At 40.3% G+C, this 21,743-nt stretch overlaps 1 protein-coding gene across 12 annotated transcripts in view; it reads right to left on the bottom strand.

The window, feature by feature from the left end:
• LOC108445837 overlaps positions 1 to 21,743 on the bottom strand; it is a 252,214-nt gene that overhangs the window by 35,100 nt on the left and 195,371 nt on the right. For 11 of the 12 annotated variants that reach the window (XR_001860827.1, XR_001860830.1, XR_001860828.1 and 8 more), the window contains one exon: positions 17,005 to 17,159. The exons of the other annotated variant lie outside the window; for it this stretch is intronic. Coding sequence is in view for 8 of the 11 variants with exons in the window: in XM_017730704.1 (XP_017586193.1) it covers positions 17,005 to 17,159 (155 nt within the window). In the remaining 3 variants the exon portion in view is untranslated. The remainder of the gene's footprint in view (positions 1 to 17,004; positions 17,160 to 21,743) is intronic. 12 annotated transcript variants of the gene reach the window in all.

Genomic DNA, 21,743 nt, shown 5'->3' with positions numbered 1-21,743 from the left:
CTGTTGGATGTTATGAGCACACTGCCTATGTAGGGACAGGTAATGTACTTCTGCAGGGCCTAAAATCCCCCTAAGGGAAAGGAAGATAATTAATAAGGTCCTAAAGCAAAGTCCAGAGGATGGAGTTCCCAGCTGCTTCCACTGGGATTTCTGAAACCTGTTCACCCATGCTGCACATTCTCTCTAACACCCATGAGAAGAAGCCAGAGTTTTACTCTGCAACAGTATCTACCATGCACTGCTGAACTAGAAGGCACAGTAATCTGGTGACAAAAACTACAGAAAGTCAACAAAGAGCCACCTAGTCTTTATATTCTAGATTCAAGAAAAAGGAGTGAAAAATGGAGAGCAATGTATGTCTCAGTATTTCACATTTTTCCAAGTCAAAAAATCCCCAGTACAATTTCTCACAGAAACCCAGCTTTCACTTGTCCATGCCTGTGTCCCTTCAAAACTGAAACTTTGACTTCTCATCTCCAACAAATAAAAGGACAGCTTTCTGTACAGTTCAAAAAAAGAGGTGACTTGACTGCCTCCTTCACAAATTCTTCCTAAAGAGCTGCATATCTTCACATTCTCTCATTAAAGTAATTAAACAATTCAATAGGGCAACAGATTCTAGTAAAGTTGCCAATATTGATATTACATGCTGGTCTACACTCCTAACCTGTGTTTACAAAGACTTAGCGTAGCATCAATACAAAACACAGCCAAAGTACAAATTGTCTCACTGTTGCTCCATTCTTCACTCAGTCATCCCCCTTTCCTCGCCTCACCCTTCACATGGCAGGTGAATGTGCATTGCAAAGCTTATTCTGACAGAGACAGGCCAAGAGCTGTAATCTAGAGCACAAAACCCTCCTAGAAAAACAAGCAGGATGGGCATTTTTTCCTAGTACTATCCATCTCAACGGGGTTCTGAGGGCTGCTGATTTTGGTTTGTTTTTCCTAAAGCCCCATTTCATATAATCCTGTGTTCCATAGATTATCCCCAAAAGTGAAGTTCTTTTTAAGGAAAATGGTTGTTCCCTCATATCCATAATTTAGAAAGGAAATATGAGAACACAGACAGGAAGGAAAGTATGGGAAGCTACAAAGGCAAAAATGTGTAAACTATAAGTACAGAGTCTATATATAAATTCTAGACCGAAGTAAAACTCCTTATTTCAAAATACAACTCTCACAGAAGTACATGTATTTTATTGGACAATATTCACCTGCTCTTTGCAATACTGGACTCTAAGGAATTATAACTGGGAAATGTATTTTAGATACGATGCAATATATATTCAGAAGCCAAAAAGGGAAAATATTAAAGTGGGTTAACTGCAAAGCATGGTAAAGATTTGGCCTACTTTCCCCTTCATGCATGTTGCAGCATCTCTGAGGTGGCACAGAAAACCTAGTGTTGAAAGCCGGCCATGAGAAATGTCACTCATCAATGACTGTTTTGGTTATATTTCCCATCACCAAGCAGACAGGAAATGTTCTCAGGCTCACAAAAAGGCAAACAGAAGCCAGAGTTAAAAGTAGACTCCTTTTTCCCTTCCCCTGCTGCACACTAATCTGAAAGACCGGAAGCCGTATGGCGATTGAGTTATTATCCAGCTACTTATTGCCTTCAGGTGGCTCCAAATTAAAAAGAAAGATTGTCAGCAGATGTACCCATCTACTCTGCCCCTTCTTCATACGGCCACAACATTATTACATTTACACCCATCTGCACACTGTAGCCAAAGGTGTGCCAGTATTTCACAATCCAACCTTTTTTTATTCTCCCTCCCTTAAGAACTCCAAGGTAAATAGTCGAGTTTAAAAAAATCACACTGTGCTTCAACACCACAATTTTTTTCTTTTTTAAAGGGATGATCCAGAGATTTATTTTCTGGAGCTGCTGCACCTGGAATGCAGCAGTTATGGCATAGATGTCTCCCCAAGAGTTCTGTCATCTCCCACATCAGCCATCTTTGCTGTAAGCACTGCAGTACCATGCCTCTGTTCTCTTCATCCATATCATCAAATGCATTTTCACTTCTATGGGTTCTAATGTCCCACTAGTCTTAAAGGAATTTTCAAAGGAAGCAGCTACTAAAATGAACAACTCTTCCAAAAGTTTAATTACATCTATCCCTGTGTCTTCTTTTTCACACTTAAGACTGTAGGTGGAATTACTAGTCAGGCAGCAGGTTGTCACTAGCAGTAAACTGGCTACTTGAACAAACTAGGTACATAGAGCAAACATAAATAATAATTATCAATACCCTCTCTCATTTTGTTTTTTGTTTGTGGATATCTGAACAAAAAGAAAAAAGAGCTGTTGTTCATAAAAAAAGTTTTCGTAACAGATATGTGCACAGAAAATCACCACGGATTTCTTCAAATGCAACGTTTTACATATGTTAAATATATTAAATGCACAATATCTCACAAAATAATTGATGGTGCAAACTTGGTCTACTCTAACACTTGTTGGCAATTCATATTGATGAACTGCCAGATGATCAGAGGGCTGGAACATCTCTCCTATGAGGAAAGGCTGAGAGTTGGGGTTGTTCAGCCCAGAGAAGAGATCTTTTTGCAGCCTTCCAATACCTTATGGGGGCTTATAAAAGGAAGGGAGAGGGACTTCTTATACAAGCAGATAGTGACAGGATAAGGCACAATGATTTCAAGCTGAAAGAGGGCAGGTTTAATTAGGTATTAGGAAGAAATTATTTGCTGTGAGGGTGGTGAGGCACTGGCACAGGTTGCCCAGAGAAGCTGTTGATGCCCCATCCATCAAAGTGTTCAGGGCCAGGTTGGATGGGGCCCTGAGCAACCTGGTTTAGTGAAAGGTGTCCCTACCCATGGCAGGTGGGTTGGGACGAGATGATCTTTAAGGTCCTTTCCAACCCTAACCATTCTATGCTTCCATTTCATATCCACTTTACAACATGAAAAAATTGTGTACACATCTATAGGTGTAGCATCTCAAACTCACAAACTCATTGGCTTACTTATGCTTTCATAACCTTGTGGGCTAATTTGCAAGAGCAGTAAAATGCAAAAAAACAAGCACTCAAAATACATCCAGAACACTAACTTCAGGACATCTGAGTGTAACCTTTTCTCTGTTCACTCATACATAGAGGTTCACCACAAATAACTGCTAAGACTGACATTTAAAAGCATGGTCAAAAGTTCAGAATTTTTTTTGCCATGTGTGTTGAATTATTTGACATTTTGTTAATGAAAATAATGAGAATTTTTTTCTGCCTTCTATTTTTTTTTCCCAGCTGTACCTTGGTGGAAACACTTCAAAACATTGTTTTTTCTTCTACCACAGAAAAAAATTCTTTGTGCAGAAAGAAATAAAGCTAGTAGTAAAGATTGTATCAGTTGTTGTTCATTTCACAATGCAACCAGAACTATGCTACGGGGAAATGAAGCTGAAGGTTAAATTTAGGAATGCAGCAGGAGAATGTTTCAGCTGCAAATATTGATGCAGCTTCCTCTTGAACACAAACTAGAGATGACTTCATCAATACTAAAATATTATTTTTAACCATGTGAGAAACAAATACAAAAAACCATGTCAGTATTACTTCCAAGATGGACCAGTTGCTCTTTTTCTTTTAAATCTACTTTGAAACACTCTCCTCCAGGCTCAATTATTTTGTTCCCCATGTTGAAGCATCCTTAAAAATCACTTGGTGCAATTGAAGAAGGTCCATGTTCTCCATCAGAAGTGTTCTTACACTAATAAGGGCTCTGAATGGATTTGCAAGGCACTATCCAAGCCGACATGCACTTTACAGTAACACAGGCTTAGTTCCTGCTAGTATTACATGAAATTACTCCAGGGCCCAGGAATGCACATATGCACTCAGGTTTCCCCACACATGTGAATGCATTCAGATACCTTTATTCTGAAATCCTCTTAGAAGACTTCAACAATTCATTTAAAAGGCTTGTCGAGATTTTCTGGTTTTCAATACACTTCAATCTCCCTGGTGATTATAATCGGCCCCAAGGCACACAGCTATGCTCGTAGCATTGCTAAATCCCACTCACCAACTGCAAGCTTTTTATCCTGAGGTCTAAAGAACAGGTACCTATATTTTGCACATGGGTTGGAAATTTTCAAGAAAATTTCCAAACATAGTTTGATGTTAACAAGACAAAAATATATATAAGCATGTTAATATTGTGACTCTAGAATATGTTTCTAATATTCTATTTAAAACTCATACAATTAAATTCTTACTGCTATACTTCTTGTCTTTGAATAGTGTTTCCTTTCTAAACTGTCATTGTCATTAAAATTAAATTAAACATTTACAATATGTTTTTCAAGACACAAAGAAACTATTTATTTATGCACACACTTTCATGGCATGCACTCCGCAAAGAAAAATTGGAAAAGGCAGTATGATTCAATTTCATCATATCATTATTTAGTAATTAATAAAATGCTCCCTCTCGATTCAAATACAACTTTATGCAGTCATTTTTCACTTTAAATAAGAAGCACTACTACAATATAAATTCAGCACTTTTACACAAAGGTAAAGACAAGATGCAATTTGTCCGACAATATGAAATGCAACTCCTAACAACATCATCATGTACAGTTCAGCAAATGCTAGCACTCTGGATCTTTGGTGCACATCAGCATTCCAAATCACAGAATCCTAAAACAGTTGTGCTTGTAAGAGCCCCTAAAGATCATCTAGTTCCAACACCCCACCATGGGCAAGGACACTTTCCACTAGACCAGGTTGCTCAAAGACCCATTCAACATGAATGTTGTCAGAGATGAAGCATCTACCACTTCTCTGGCCAACTTGTTCCACTGTCTCATCATTCTCATAAAAAAATTTCTTCCCTAATACCTGATCTAAATCCACTCTCCTTCAGTTTGAAGCCATTTACTCTTGTCCAACCACTACAGGCCCTTGTACAAGGTCCCTCTCCAGCTCTCTTGCAGATTCCCGTTCGGTACTGGGAGTCTGCTCTAAGGTCACCCTAGAGCCTTCTCCAGACGGAACAACCCCAACTCTCTCTGTCTGTCTTCATAGGTGTTCCAACCCTCTGAGCATATGTGTGTCTCCCTCTGCACTTGCTCAAACAGGTCTGCATCCTTCTTATGCTGGGGGTCCCAGAGCTGGATGCAGCACTCCAGGTGGGGTCTCACCAGAGCGGAGTAGAGGGGCTGAATCACCGCCTTTAATCTGCTGTCCACACTTCTGTAGATGCAACCAGAATACGGTTGCCTTTCTGGGCTGCATGCACACATTGCCGGCTCATGTTGAGCTTCCTGTCACTGAACGCTCCCAAGTACTGTTCCTCAGGGCTGCTTTCAATCCATTCTCCAACCACTTAGCCTGTATTTGTGTCTGGTATTGCCCCGGTCCAGGTGCGGGACCTTACATTTGGCCTTGTTGAACGTTGAGGTTAGCAAGGCCCACCTCTTAAGCTGGTCAAGGCCCCTCTGGATGGCACCCCTTCCCTCCAGCATGTTGACTGCACTGTACAGTTTGGTGTTGTCAGCAAACTTGCTGATGGTGCTCCAATTCCACTGTCCATGTCACTGACAAAGATGTTAAACAGTGCTGGCCCCAATGCCAACTCCTGAGGAACACCACTCATCACTGTCCTCCACTTGGACATCGAGGCATTGATTGCAACACTTTGAGTGGAACCATCCAGCCAATTCCTTATTCACCACGTGATCCATCCATCAGATCTGTGCCTTTCCAATTTAGAGATGATGATGTTATGTGTTATTGTGCAATGCTTTGCACAAGTCTAGGTAGATGACATCAGTTGCTCTTCCCTTACCCACCAATATGGTAACCCTGTCACAAAAGGCCACCAAGTTTGTCTGGCATGATTTGCCCTTAGTCAAGCCATGTTGGCTGTCACCAATCACCTCTTTATTTTCCACATGACCTAGCACATTTTCCAGGAGGATCTTTCCCACAATCTTGCCAGGCACCAAAGTAAGACTGACTGTCCTGAAGTTCCTCATGCTCAGGTCTTCCTTTTTTCCCTTCTGTTTCCCCTTTTCCAGTCAGTGACAAGTTCACTGTACTGGTATGGCTCTTCAAATACGATGACCATTTGCAATCATTTGTTTGCAAATTTGCAATTTTTTCAGGCCCTTTTAAACCCCTTCCCTATCTCTCGTTGAAGTTACTCTGGTCCTATACTTTGAAATTAATGGACTGTAAAACAGATAGTTGGGTATGGGAGGTGATGGTAGAATGAACAGATACTGGGTGCAGAAGGTGACTGATGAGCTGAAGCAGTGTTCAACCTGTTGCACATTGGGACCCACGAGGTCCTGCAGTACAACTAGACATTTTAGAGATACTATTATATTCTCTTTCTAAAGCATGTATTTGCCACAGTACTAAGGCTGAGAAAACCAAAGATATCGAAGAGTCATTGTCGGACAGAACCTCTCAAGGCAATCTTACCCCACTACTCCAGTGACCCACAATTCAGTGATCCTGAGTTGGCTCTTGGGTAGCCCTAGGTCCTCCTCCCAGAAAAACTCTTCTGTTGAGGATATGTTGCCTATCGTACTTTCCTCCCCGCTGCAACACAGCCTCTGTGCCAGGGGATTAGATGAGCTGCTTGAATTCCCTGAGCTTCACAAGGGGAGGAGGAGCTGGCCAGAAATGGTTGGCTCTTGGGTCTCTCAGAGGAAAGGGGGAGGGGGATTAAAAACCCCACCAATGAGTCAGTTGTTTCTTCTTACTGACAGTATGCAATATTCCTATAAATCCGTCATCTGCAGGACAAGACAATTACCTGAAGAGCTAAAATGTACTCTCAGGTCACGAGCAAGGCTGAGATATCTAGGTAATATCAGAGGCACAATTACCTACAGAGAGGAAGCAGCCAGAAAGAGGATGATAAGTACCAACAATTTGCTTATATAACAACAGGGGACAGAGAGCCATATATCTTGAGCAAAATAGCATCTTACTTCTTCCAAGAAATTGAACTATAATCTCAGCTGACAAAATACAAACTTCAGAGTATTATTTCAGCATGAGGAATAATCTTACTGCCAACTTTGCTTCTGTGTTCTGTCTGCCTCGCTTTCCAGTTGCTCTGGTCAGCTGTTCAGAGATGCTTAGGCAGAACGTGTTTGAGGAGGGACTGGAAAGACTGCTGTGATAAAACTGGTGTGAAGTATAGGTCTGTGTTCATTGCCTCCTGTGGAAGTAACAGGATTAATTATTGAGCTGCTCATGGCCTTTGAACCTTAAGGGTTATGATCTGAACAAGAATACACCCTGTCCCTGAAGTTCACTGAAGTGCAGATGCTGAAGCTATGAGGCCAATTCCCTTCCATAAAAGCAATCAAAACACCCTGATGGCACCTGGTGAATATTAAAGGCAGCTTTGGTTTCAAAGTCAGAAGCCCTTGGGAAAAACAGAGGTCACATTTGTCAGGTCACTCTTTGCTCTCCAAACATTGCTTTCCTCCTTTCTTTCTTTATGTTTTCATTAACACTATCAAGCCTGACAAATATTTTCCTTCTTTTTCCGTTTTCTTCTCCCTCTCTCCCTGTCCCCCTTGATTTCTTCCACCATCTGTACCAGCCTATTCTACCCTTACCCTGTGAAAATTTGATAAGAGAGTGAGCTCATTTGTATGGTAAAATAGCAAACCAGGGCTGGTAAAGCCAAGCACGCTGCATCGGTTTTATTACCATCTCATGGTCGCTCTCCTGTGCTTCAACCTGTCAGTCAACATCCATGCAATGTTATTTGATTGCATAGAAAGCAATTCCTGTACCTTAAAGCACAGCCACCACCACCCATGTGGCTCCTGAGTGCGAAACAAGCAGAGAACAGCTTTTATAGGAAAAGCAAAAAAACATTGACACTGAAGCAGCTGGTCTAGGAGTTTGTTTTCAAGAGAGGTTATTGGCAGAAAAGAAAAATAAAGCAGTGGGGAAAGAGAGACTTCTCCCTACAGGGAGATTCTTCTCAACAGTTTAGTGGTCATTGAGTTCACATCCTAAGCCAGAAAGACTCAGACCTCTTTCACAGATGTCACGCCAACCAAAACTTATGTAACATAGCTGAAGATAGTCTCGTTATCTATGTAAGCTACACTCGTGGCAATACTCACTTATACACTTCCAAAGTCATTACATTTCATCACTAAATAAAACAGTGTTTCAAAGCTGGAAATACCTTGTAGAAGTCAGAATTGCTCTACTGCATCTAACAACTCTGCACCGCAGAACTGAAGCCACCTCCTTTCATGGGTCTAGGCATCTATGCCTATTATTATCTGTTGGTGAAATGGAACAGCATGAACACTGTTGGCATGGCAATATAGGGGGAATTTGTTCCCAAGTAGGCCCTTACCCTGTAATTTTAATACGTCTGTGAATACACTTAATCAGGAAGGCGACAGTATTCTAATGGATGAAAAAATGCTTTTTTTTTTCTTTAGAAAGGATTGCTATAGTGATTAACACCACTCCTGAAAATCCTGCTATCTCTTGCTTACATGTAAAGATAAAATAATTGAATAAGCTCTTTAATTTAAATTCTCTGAGTTTCTTCATACACTTGTTCATAAGCAAGGTTTAGACTGCAGCTGGAAGGATGGTACGCATGCATCCTGTCCTCCAGGCTCTGAGAGGGCAGCCTGCTACAGGCAGGTTGAAACACACCTTAAACTTAATTTGTGGAGATATTTAAGTTTTGAGATCCCTCCCACAAATAATGGAGACATCATTCTGCCAACAGTCTTAAGAGCATGCCCAGGTCTGGAGGCACCTACCATCTCCACAGTTCTTGGATGTCCTCCTCTGCCCACTGGCATATGTTACAATAATTTGATCCAATATACTACATCTGCTTAGCAAAATAAGGGCTAATACAGATATCCTATAGAAATCACCAGAAGCTGACACTGAATTCCTCTCTCATATGTGCTCATACAACCCAGAGACACTGTACCGAATTCCCAGGGGCAAATTAAGCCAGTGATGCCCTTCCACACTTACCTGGGCACAAACCGAAGTGCAGACTATTTTCACTATATACAGTCAATTTATTTACAGGTAGGTGTTGGTATACTACAAAACACTGAGATACCAAAATAAAAAGGCTGGGTAGGGTGAGTCTGCATTTATTCTGGGTTCACCTTTTAGAAAACTAAAACAAGGGGAACTATTGGTGCTTAAAAAAACCCAGTATTAAATAGACATGAAAGCAGTAGCTTTGCAAGAACTTTTCCCCACAGCATCTGTCTGTCCTTCAAAAACCATCCAAAGTTTTGGTCATGACTGATCTAGCCAACTCTTCTTTTGGCTGAACACAGCCTTGGTTTTCCCTCTCTCCCTCTGTTTATAACTGGTTGACACCTTAAAGAGCATGGCATTTTGCAGGGGGTGTTACATGGGGATCTGCAACATCTTCTAAAATCATTCTCCTCATTTTTTCCATCTGTTCTACCCCAAAGCACCTGTGAGAGAAAAGGATGGCTATAGGTGGTCTGAGTGTTGGAGCTGTATGTTTTGCACCACAATTTATTTCAGGAGGTAGACCTGATGTACACAGAACACAGGCCAGGCACTGGAGGTTGCCCCATGGCAATGTGACAGTCATCTGATGTCACCATGAGCTCACACACCTGCCCCAACAGTGCCAGGGGCTGAGGGCTCTCCCTGATTGATGTGTGCAACTGCTCACGGGGCTGTGTGGGTGGAGGATGTGGGCTGGCCCTGGCACCACACGGACCTGAACTTCCCTCTGACATTGCACAAGGAGACAGACCAAGACTCATACCTGCCCACCCACACAGACAAGCCAGCAGATATAAAAATACATGACCTTAAAAAACAGCGCACAATCTCTCCATTTTAATTTTTTTTCCCCTTTCTCACCAGCACCAGCTCTGCAGACTCAAAATCAAGTTACACACACAAACGGGGTTGGCCTGTTGCCTTCACCACATTTGCTACCACACTCCTATGGCCACCCTCCTAGAAATTCCCTCAGATATTTCTAACTTCCCACTTCTCTATTTAATTCCAAAAATAAAAAAGGGGAGGTGGGGAAGAAAAAAGAAAAAAAATTGCACTTCTGTCTGTATGAAAAGTACAAGTTTGGCTTAAGAAAGTATCTATAAAGTACAGAAGGACCAACTTCTCAAGTTTACAAAAACAACCACTTCTACCACATATGCTCACCTATCTCCTGAAAGGAAATTCTGCTCAGAAACCTGATATGCCACATGCTCTAATTAAGGGAAAAGGAAATAGGTTTCAGTCTCTCATGCAAGGGCCAATGAACATAAGTCAAACACTCGCCTAAAACCATGAAAACACTTTGAAAAGAAGTAAAACAAACATTCTGCTAATTTCCCAGATGTATTTCCAGCAATGTTTCTGATATAAAGGCAACGGGTAGGAAAGAGGAAAATAATTTAGTGATGTGGAAAACATACCTTTATAATCCATCCTCAGCCCATTTTATGCATTTGTGATGGAGGGATTTGCTCCTCCCTGCTTTAGCAGGGCTCCCAGGGTGACACAAAATGGACAGTGTCACACCTCAAAAAAGCTACTTTCTGAGAAGCATTGTGGTTGTCTGGTCACACTTATTTCTGTAACACCTCTTAAATGCTTAGGTAAAGTTAGCAAGAGTCAAGGGATACACAGCCCAGTAAGTCTTCATTTACATCCTGAGGCTTCAGGAAGGAAATATTCCTCCTCCAAGTGTTTAGGAAACACCAAGACCTCCTTCACATTGAAAAAACTCTGACTGTGGTGTAACCTTGTTATTTTGCTTGCTTCCAACCAGCTTAGTGATGTTGAGTATTCATCATATTTGTACCAAAGAAAGAGAAAAAAAGGCACTAGCCAGAAGTGTAATTTACGCGCACATTTCCAGTTCCACTGAGCATCACAGTTATCCACCCAAGTGTGGCCCCTCTGAGCTCACCTACAGCACTGAAAGAAGGCGGGTTCTGAAATTAGGGATTGGAACCAAGGGTTGTTCATTAAACAAGCCAGATATGTTTTTTTCCAAATCTAGAGACTTCTAAGAACACAAGTTCTTCAATGTGAATGCACTTCATTTTATTTGGGCCAGTGAAATTGAAAAGGAGACAGTGACAGGAAAGGCATTATTAGTACAGAGAAAAAACCTGAGCACTGTCATTTCTGATGCCAAGAGATGGCCATGCATTCTTCCGCCCCTTCTGCCTCAGAGTCAGCTACAACACCAATTGAGATGCAAAGGTACAAATAAGAAATGTAACTCTTCTTATCTATTATATTCCACCAATGTTACTTCAGCGTAAAACATGCTGTTCTTTAGATGCGAATGCTATGGGAGATCTAGCCCCTTCCATCTTGTTTTGCAAATTACAAGGCACCTTCAAAAACAAAGTAAAAGCTAGCTTCCTTTCTCAGTGTGTTTTATTTGTTGATCATTTCCTGGGAAAGGGCTAAACACTTCTGTTGAAAAGCACTGATCTGAAAATACTTTACTGCTATGGGCTATGTTACACAAGAGAAAAAGAAAAGAACTCCAGAATCCTTACAGGCTGTGCCTATGCAATATCTTCAGAGGAACTGCAATGTTTTTGTACCTTTATGTATCTTAGCACTGTTCACAGAAAAATAGACATAATTCTGTCTGGATTAAAATTATGTTGAGAACAAATCAATTATTATCATATATATTATTATTATTATTATTATTATTATCAGCAGCAGTACTAAACCAATTTTTATACAGCACCTTTTTATTCACAGAACCCAGGGCACCTTACTTATTGTTCTCATTTTACAAATGTAAGACCTCGGGAACTTTGAGATGCAGTTTCTTTATTAACGTCATACAACATGCCACTGACAGACCCTGGGACACAGCACAGGCTCTGCAATCCTTCCAGATGGTAGGCAAAAAAGCTGGACACCCTGCTTTTTTCCTTCTTCTAATTTCCATCTCTGCCTCTGTGTATTTTGATCTGCCTCATTCAGCACTTAACATAGCACTGCTTCAAATCCTGGCTGTCCAGGAACACAACTGCTTTTTTCTCTAGAACTGCCCTGCTTTGTGCAACACTGAACATCTACATGTACAAACACAGTCAACCTCAATTTGTGCCTGAAGAGTTATCCTCCCCCCTGCACTGACTAGAGTGCATATTTGGAAAAATGAGATGAAAAGTTACTCAAAAATTTGAGATAATACCCTGTCTTTTTTCTGGCAGGGTAAAAACATTACCTACTACTGCAATTTCTTCCCCTGGTCAGAGTGCATAATGTCAAAATCGTATCTACAAAAGTAGCATTCTAAATCATTTGTATTTGTCGTGTATCCATTCTCCCTCTAAGACAGCAGCACCTTTGCCTCTCACCCTCAGATGATCTAATAAATGCAGTCTTAGAACTGACAAAAGACAGCAAACATGTCAAAAAAAAAAAAAAAAAAAAAAAAAAAAAAAAAAAAAAAAGTCCCAGCCACAAAGAGTCACACATTTCAGGAATAATAAAAAAGCCCACAGTGATTCCTCAATGGCAGATGGTATCAGTAGAATGTCATAACCATCTTTTTTCCCCCCAGCTCCATTTCATCTTGAATACCTGGGACAGCCAGAACTCCCTTTAACAGAGCAGAAATTTCCCTGCCAGCTACAGCTGTTGAAAACATGAGCCAATCAGTCCAACATAGCTGGAAGAATTATAACTAATAAAAGGACCTTCGGCTACCAGCTACACATATTTTCACTGCAGAGGTACCTCTGGAAATGGAAAAGTTGTACAAGTCTGGCCTCCTGCAACTCGAGCGAAGCAAGCAAGAAAAAGCATCCTTTAATCCCACAAAAAAGTTCTATAATTTGCAGTGTGAACTCCACAAGGCCTTTGCTTACATTGCATTGTCTTTTTCGTGCCCTTGCAAAATTTCCCATGCCCGACAGCAACTCCAAATTATGAGGCCCCAATATGTTGGCACAATAGAGTGGAGGATGACTGAGTGGATGCAGTAACCAGTGCCCCCAGCATGCCCAGCCCTACACAACTCTTCCTAAGCCAGGTGTTTTCCTTTCATGGAAAAATATCATCAAGCTGGAGAGTAGCAACACTGTGGTGTTTCACCTTGTGGCTAATAGCAGGTTTTCCTGTAGTTGGGAATTCAAAGCAAAGGGTATGAGAAGCAGGAGATCTTTTAAAGCTCCTCTGCCTATAGTTTGCTGAACTTTCATTTTTGAGATAAAATGTAAAAGTTTCCTCATCTATTCATTTACTAAAAAAAAAATCAACCAACTCAAGGTCCTGCATAACTGCAATACCTAGTACTTTGGAAGTACTTCTCTAAAGCTTCATTGTGCGTTTTCTGACAATTAGCACAATAAATCATTTACAAGCTTTTTCACACTCAGAAATAAGTATCAGCTATTCAGACACTAATCTGCAATTACTGGTGGCAGGACAATAAACACCATGTGAATTGCCTTGCTAAGCAATAACCAAATGGAATGGATCAAATAATTATCTTACATCAAACACATAGTCAGCTTCCAGCTCATATTCTTGTTCATGCCTCTGCACACTCTCAACACAGAAGAAATCTCATCTTTTAAGTAAGTAAACAAACACATAAAGGCACCAACTAAATTGGAAACTCCATGGAGTCGACAGATCTCATCATTTCTTTTTTTTTTCCCATAGCATTTCCTTTCCAAACTGAATTTAATTCATTTGAAAAAATATAAGCACAGAGTATCTTGAACTCTCCGGAGGAGGCAAGTTGCTCAGTCATGACTATGCTACTCCTTAGGCCTGGTTTTAATTTGACTTAAACCAATTTATTAGTTTGATTTAAAGCAAAAACAGAAACCTGATAAGAGTGGATGCCACAGTACTAAATGTCTTTCTATTAAAACCAGCAAATATAAATGCATTTTAAAGAAAAAGAACTCTCCTGTCTTGAGCTAAATGCAATGTATAAGGAGTTAAATTTACAACAATAAACCGTTACATTTTTTTTTCCCCCCAAAGGCAAGACCTTGTAATCAACCCTCAAGGAAAATCATCAACTTCCACATTGCTCAATTTTCTGTCCTTGAGACATTTATGGCAAAAATAAGCCCTGTGAGGCCCTACAGTGCAGAAACGCCCAAGTGCAGGTGTGTCTATGGATATTTGTCTATTTTTTTTTCAACATTTCCACCCTGTGGCTGCTTATCTAGACCGCCCTCTCCTTTCTATATTAATCTCTGTTTATTCTCCTGTTTGGCAGTGAGAAAAACACTCACACACTCCTGTTTATGGTCCTCTGGATCCTGCCTAGTAGCTGTGCTTTGACTCAACAAATTTCAGGAAAGTCAGTGCTGAGAAGAAATGTGCAACTTCCCAGCCACATCGCTCTGGAAGGAAATGAGCTGTGCTCTGTACGGAAAAGGAATTTGCTTTGGAAGTCTAGACCGAACCCTTCCTTTTCCATCCCTCCTCCTGTTTCCCCCTTGAATATATTTAAGACAAAACAAAAGGAAGCCGAAGAATGAACAAGAATGATTAGGCAGAGTTTCCATCTCTGTGTGTAATAAAAACACAGGTTGATGTGGATTTAAACACTGGCAAAACATCAGCTAGAGGAAAGGTAGGAGAGAGACAGCATTACAGAAGCACCTCAGAGACAAGGGTGTTGGCAGCATCTGTTATAGAAAAATGGGAATCAGCAATGTGGTGAAAGGCAATATACTGCAGGCAGCCACTCTGATCCTCCTCCCAGGCAGGATTTGTCTTTAGAATGCAGTAATGCAGCTGCTGATCTAGTTGCCTAGGATTGTGACAGTGAGAGGGAAAAGGCTGCAAGGTATTTAGTAAATTTCCTCTCTTCCCCCAAACTGAAGACAGAGTAAGAAAAGCAGGTGTGAAATAGGATTGGAAGTGCAGAGAAGCTTGAAACAATCAAATGAACTCAGGTGAATTTCAGAAGAAGCCCATGGAGACTCTATGAACAAAGACACAGGTCAGAGAGTCTGACCAACAAGGCCTCAATTTGGCAGGGAAGGCCAGCAATAAAAATAATGAAACAAAAATATTAGGAGTAAAATATATAAATGTATTATAAAAGAAAATCAAGAAATCACCAGTTAAGCTTGGTACTATTTGATTCAACTGTGGTCCAGAAAACACAAGAGCAAGCTAAGAGAATTTTCCTGATTCAAAGAGCAAAAGAGTGACCAAGGGCTCGGAAAAAGAAGTTTCTGGGTAGAGAGGAAAAATTATCAAGGTGGAAAAAAATTCTGACTGTAAATTTAAAAAATACTAAATTTTATGGCAGAGGAATTTTTAAAACAAATCTGCACAAGGAGCACCAAGGAAAGCAATACTATGGAGGAGAAAGCAAGAAAATACAGGTGCCTGTTGGCATTTAAACTAAACTGCAGCGTGGACAAGCACCAAGTTTCACTAGCTTCCTTTATTTCCTGCTTAAATGAAAGGATATCTTTTGTTTCACACCTTGGGAATTTTGCACCATTTGAGTACTCTGAATTCCTTCTGCAGAGATTCACTGCAGCTTATGTGACCTTCCCTCAAACACACATATAGGAAAAGGAAACCAGAGATACATCAAGAGAACAGTGGGGACACAAGATCACAATTTTCTCGTGGTCAGGGCTCAGGCATTGCCCTTGGTCTGTCGTCTCACAGAGATGCAAACCAATACACACGGCACCACTCTCAGCGCATTCTGTCCCACTCCCTATGGACAAAAAATGAAAAGGCAACACTTCGAACCACCCTTTAGCCCCTGCTGGCACGTCTCCATGTGGAGCAGGGGAGAGGAAAGGGAAGCAGTGATGGGACAACGTATCAGCCAAGAGTTCACAGGGAGGAATGCTGCAAATGCCTGCTAAAAAATACACCACTCATATCCTGAGACTATACTGGCCTACAGTATGTGCTGGAGCTTAATGTTGGGTTATTAGTTGTGCTACTTTCCAGTCAAAAAGAAAAAGAAAAAAAAGGAAAGAAGGGTTTGATTTTGTTTTGTTTCCGACCAAGTGCAGGAAAGAAATTTTATTCCTTAAGGAAAGTTCTCAGGAGTGGGAATGAATGTGAGGATTGTATGTCTGAGTCATCCTGTTAATTCCCTAAATCCCACACCATGTGGATTTCAGATAATGTTTTCAGCTAGGAAACTTTAAAAAAAAAATTTCAATTTCTTTTTTAAAAGGAAAAACCAAACCAAACAAACAAAAAAAAAAATCAAAACAAAAACCAGACAAAACAAAACTAAACAAAATAAAAAAGAAAACAAAGAAGTGGTTTAGAGCTCCTCCCATTCTAAATCACAGTTGGACCCAGAAAGACCAGTTTTGTTTTTAAACAAAGTCAGCAAATTGCCCCTAAGCTGGTCGATTCCAGTAATTGGCATCAGAGTAATAACAGTCACTCAGTCGGTTTCCCCTTTGCCAGACCAAAAATAACCATTCAGCCAAATTCTTCCCAAAAGTGTTTATTTCAGCTAAAGAAAGTACAGTTAGGTTGCAGACACATCTTTTTCACAGCTGGAAAATGAACACCTCTATACATAGCGTTGTTTCCACACCCCTCTCTGTATACCCAGAGTTACCACTGTCCATATTAGAGAAAAAAATAACTAAAAGCATCTCCTCCCTGCCTTTCTTGTTAGGAAGAGCAGCAACTGAATTACTTTTATCAGATGCTGCCTGTAAAATATAGCCTTTGTATTGTTTCCAGCATGCTTGTAATGCACTGCAGGAAAAATACTCATTCACCCTACAATCATAGGAAAGTTATTGTGATTACAGGGACTAACAAATCAATATAACAGCACCTTTCATATTTATTTGAAGCAGGTACATAGTTTCATCCACCTAAAAAGCATAAAATCATCAAAATCATGGTAAGTTTTCCAGATGTTAAGTCAAAGCACTCCTAGTGAACCGACTTGGACATGCCAAGTGGTAGCCACAACATTATTTAGTGTACTCACAGCACAAAGAGCCTGAAGTGCAGTAGTGTGAAGCTTGATCTGCACAGTCCTTCCAAGACACCCCATCACCAGGACACTGAGGATGTTGCTGGGAGCAAGGACTGTACAGCAGTATTGGCCTTGGCAGCTGGTAAAGAGTGATCCATCTGAATCTCCTAAGAGAACAGAGACATTACATACAAGAGATTTGAACAATAATAATTTAGAACCATTAAAAACAGGTATTTCACACCACTGTGACTACTCATGTCGCCTCCAAGTCCTTCCACTCTTCAAGAACAGGAGAATCACACCTCAGTTTCATCCCAACAGATATAAACCAGCATTTTTCCCAGAGCCCAGAGCTTGGAAAGGAAATTGGTGCCAAGGTTGGGCATAGGAGAATAACATGGAGTTCACAGACATAACTGCTTCATAACTTGAAAAATTTAGCTTAGTGAGTCTACTGGAACAACAACATTAACTAAAAGGAGCAGCTGAAAACATTTTTTCTGCCCATGGTCACTCAGCACGAGACAACAGAAGGAAACAACAAGGAGTAATCTTGACATGGGATGGAGCAAAATCTGAAGGAATACTGGATATAAACCCCAAGAGACAAAGGCCAGAGTAAGATACTGATGAATCTTGATGAAGTCACATCCAAAAGGAATTGATCTTTGAACTCTAAAACACAACACATTTCTTGAATTACATAGCTTTAAGTTAGCTTTAAAAATGTAGTCGGAAACGAAACATTTCCATTTGTTAAAATTCCTCTTGTAAAAATGGATAACATGGCCACACATTCAATACAAATGAGACAATATGGTGGCTGGTGTTGCATCTACAGAACTGCATTTGTGTAGACACGTATGTACATGTACGCACACAGTATAAGCCGATTCTATCTACACACAAACTATATAAGGTTTGTTTCAGACCTGAGAAACGGCCTGTGCTTCCAAAAGATATTTTTCTCCATTAGTTCATCTAATAGAAGACATTTCCTCTCTGATCCACATGGTGTTACACACACTACTTCCATTGTAGTGGTATTTGCAAACATACATCACACATTTATTCCCCTCTCCTTCTTTTCAATTGTTTGACCTACATCAGTTGATTGAAAATAATTACTCAGTACCAACTCATAAAAATACAGTATCTACACAAAAAAAAAAGCAAACAAGTAAGGTGTTCTTCTTACTAACCCACTTGGCTTCCTAAACAGCACTTTAAAAAACATGTATTTAATTTTCCTGCAAACAAAACAGTAGTATTTATGTTTTGTACATAAGCAAAGGATAAAACCTCCACAATGCAACTCTCTAAAGCCCCGTAATTTACACTCTGGTGTCATAAACTAGCAATAAAATATTACAGAGATAGCCATAAAATTGTGATCCAAGTTCTTTCTTTTAAAAAGCTCTGCTTCAACTCAGCTGTTAGAGTCTGGGCAGAATTATTTACATTTAATCAGTGGCAAAGTTCACATGTAGTCTGAACTGTTCCAAAGTGTGCCCGTTTTCTCATGGAGCCTCCCAGCTCAGGCTCACCCCTGTGCCTGGAAGGGGCTGGACATTTTGCTGCAAATGCTTTCACCTAAAGAGGTGTCTATCACTGAACCCAAAATGCTCAATTTGAAATAACATGGAAGTTTGGGGCAAGGCAAAGAAAGGCAGGGCTCTCACTGAACTTTCATGTATATTTCTGGTGGGCTGTGATGGATGTGGAATTTGGGGGCTGGCCTTGTAGCAGGGTTTGCCTTAGCTCTCTGGATTTCACTGATTCCATAGCCTGCACCTCTGGGGTGATTGAGCTCTGCACCAACCAAACCCAAAATTTCCCCCACATATCTGAAACACGATAATCTGTGAAATCTTCAAGTCTTACCCATGAACAGATCCAGTGAATCTGAGAGTGGAAACCAGAGGTAGATCCCCTAGGATCTGACTCCTGCCTTACCATTTGGGCTGCCAGAAGCCATTATCCCCAGGCCCAGAGGTGTCCAGGGCAGCTAGCATCAGCTCAGATATCCCAGTGCCTCAACGGGAGGTGCTGTGCCTGCCTTATAGGCTGTGATCCAATTCCAGCTACTACTAGACAGTCTCTGTACAGGAGATGTGTTTGTTTTTGATCACTCATTTTAAGTTTCAGGTCCAAATAATAAATTAAAAATACCACTCCAACTCAAATCAGACTGAAAACTAAAGTTGAAAACATACGAGTAAGGTGTCACACACACCAGAAGGCTTATGTCAACCTGTTCTCTAACAGGACAAAGTAAATAAGAGGAAGTATAGAACAATCCACATTCATAGGATGCTTCACCAGAAATCAAAAGTTACTTCAAAAGTTACTTGAGGTTTAAATCTACACTCATTGCAGTCAGCTGGAACTTTGCATATAAGAAGATGAGACATCGCAGAAGATGAAGCAGTGAACTCTGACAATTCAACGTACTATTACAGAAAATACCAAGTCTAGATCTCATAGTAAGGTGTTTAGACCCAATCCACAAGGAGCAGAGTGGTTATGTTTGTAAGTAACTCACAATCAGTGAGAGATTTTCTTTGATTCTGCTGTTGACCCATTGAACTGGAGCAAAGACATTTGTCTATTACAGCAATGACTTATCAGTAGAGTATTACAATAAGTGAGCAGGTGTCATACAACGGAAAAAAAGCACGGCAAAGTGGTAGACATCGTTACATAAAATGCTAAGGCAAAAGCTTGAATTTCGGTCCTCCTAATACTCATTCCTTTACTTGACTACAGGAAGCAGGCTACAAAACACAACTCTGTCCAGTGAGAAATATTACAGTCAGGAAGTGCATAACAATTAAATTACTCTCATTGCTTCTCCTTTCAAAGAAAAAATTCATTTTACCAAATATATATATTTTTTCATCATTTCCAGATGACTAAGGTTGTGTCATTTCTTTAATTTATTTTAAGGTTACAAAAATGTAAACAGTCTGCTAGCATTTCCTTGACAAGACAAGCATCAGTGATGACCAGATACAGATTTTAAAAGGTTTTCCTGCATGCTTCACAGGCACATGGTGTGGTTTTGTTTTTCAGTTGCAGGTTTTACTCAGCTTGGAAATCAGCATAGTCAGTATTTCAGGATATTCAAGATTCCTGGAAACCTCTAAAAACCATAACGTGTCAGGCCCTGATTTGGGAATGTACCTACCTGTTTCACCTCAAGCACAAGACCTCACATCTTCATTACACAAAACTTTAATCAAGCATTTAACTTTGAACATATATTGAGTGCTGGGCTGAACGAGGAAGGATCTGGACCTTTGTAAAGCGCAGCGTTGTTAATTGACTGCAAAGATGTTATATCCTACAACTAGGCTCTTAATGAGCCGTGCCTGCCGGCAAGCAGCTCTGATAGCACACAGAAGCCAGCTGGTCCTCAGCAGCAGGGCACGTGGATTGCTGCATTACTCATGGGGTAATGAGTACATACACCCCTCTCTCAAGTAACTGCAGGACAGGTTGCTGCTTGCTCCAAATATGCTGGTTCCTGTGCATACCTGGCCACTAATCACTATAATTGAAAAAAAAAAAAAAAAAAATCTCCTTTTTAGAATCATCTATAATACAACACTGAAGTGATTTACTTAAATGGTGGAAGAATATATAAGGCAATAAAACATCTTTTACAGCTGGTTAAGCACTGAAACAAAGCTGAGACATTTGATAACTGCAGGAGGGTTGCTGGTGAGGATATTCAAATGCAGTGAACACTCACAGAATAAAAGGAGATAAAAAAATCAAATCTCATGCTTGTTTCCTTCATGACGTTTCATCTTTTGGAGCCGCACAGAATTACAGCAGCCACTTCCCTCAGACTTTCTGCAGAAGCTGGTACCAAGGACATGCAGTTTGGGCACAAACTGAACAAAGAAAGGTTTTGAAAAGTGTAAATATGTTTGAGGATGGGTAAGTAAATAATTGATCAAAGCCACATCCTTAGTGAAAAAGGAATTCTATGATTAGGAAGTATGTTTCCAAAATATTTCCTTCAGTATCTTCAGCAACCTAACTTTGAAAAGCTGAGGAGATCACACTCGGCCACGACAGAGGCATGCGCAAATCATTTGAATTCAAAGAAATTAAACCCACTACAGCAGCTCTAAATTCATCCTAAGTGTAGAATTACCCATTTTGTGCATGTAAGTGTTACCATCTATCATTACATATATTATTCTGAGAAGCTAAATTGCCTGCTTAAGAAAAGTGCTCCATGGTGTCAGTGAAAACTTTGGTGGTGTTCCTCAAGGGAACGTTTGCTGTTTCTAGGCTGCAATTCTTCTCTTGTCATAGACTATCATATTACAGAGCCTGAAAGTAAAACAATCTTGAAATAATGCAGCTCCTTTAGGCTAGTCCAGATTTAAATCAAGCTTCTCACACCTTTCTCAAATAAAAAGCAAAATTAGAGGAATTTAAACAAAACTTCATATACTTTTATTTGAATTGCAACAGATCAACTTAACACCTTTATTCCTTCTCCTTTTTCCCACAACTCTTTATACAACTTTCTTAGGTCACATTTTTACTGTGTGTACCCTCTGTTCTCTCCATACACTGCTCTCTGCTTTTGCATGGAGTCAAGCAATATGGGCCCTCACTTTCAGCTGGAACTTTTATAAAGCTTTTTATAAAACTTTCATACAAATGAAAGAAAATATTTTAGCAGCTTAATCTGGTTATTGTTTCTTCTGCTCCAGCTAGCATTC

This window comes from Corvus brachyrhynchos, unplaced genomic scaffold, assembly GCF_000691975.1.
Source record: "Corvus brachyrhynchos isolate BGI_N302 unplaced genomic scaffold, ASM69197v1 scaffold43, whole genome shotgun sequence".
Lineage (NCBI taxonomy): Eukaryota > Metazoa > Chordata > Aves > Passeriformes > Corvidae > Corvus > Corvus brachyrhynchos.
Note: the sequence above shows the minus strand (reverse complement) of the source record. Positions and strands in the feature narration are given on the sequence as shown.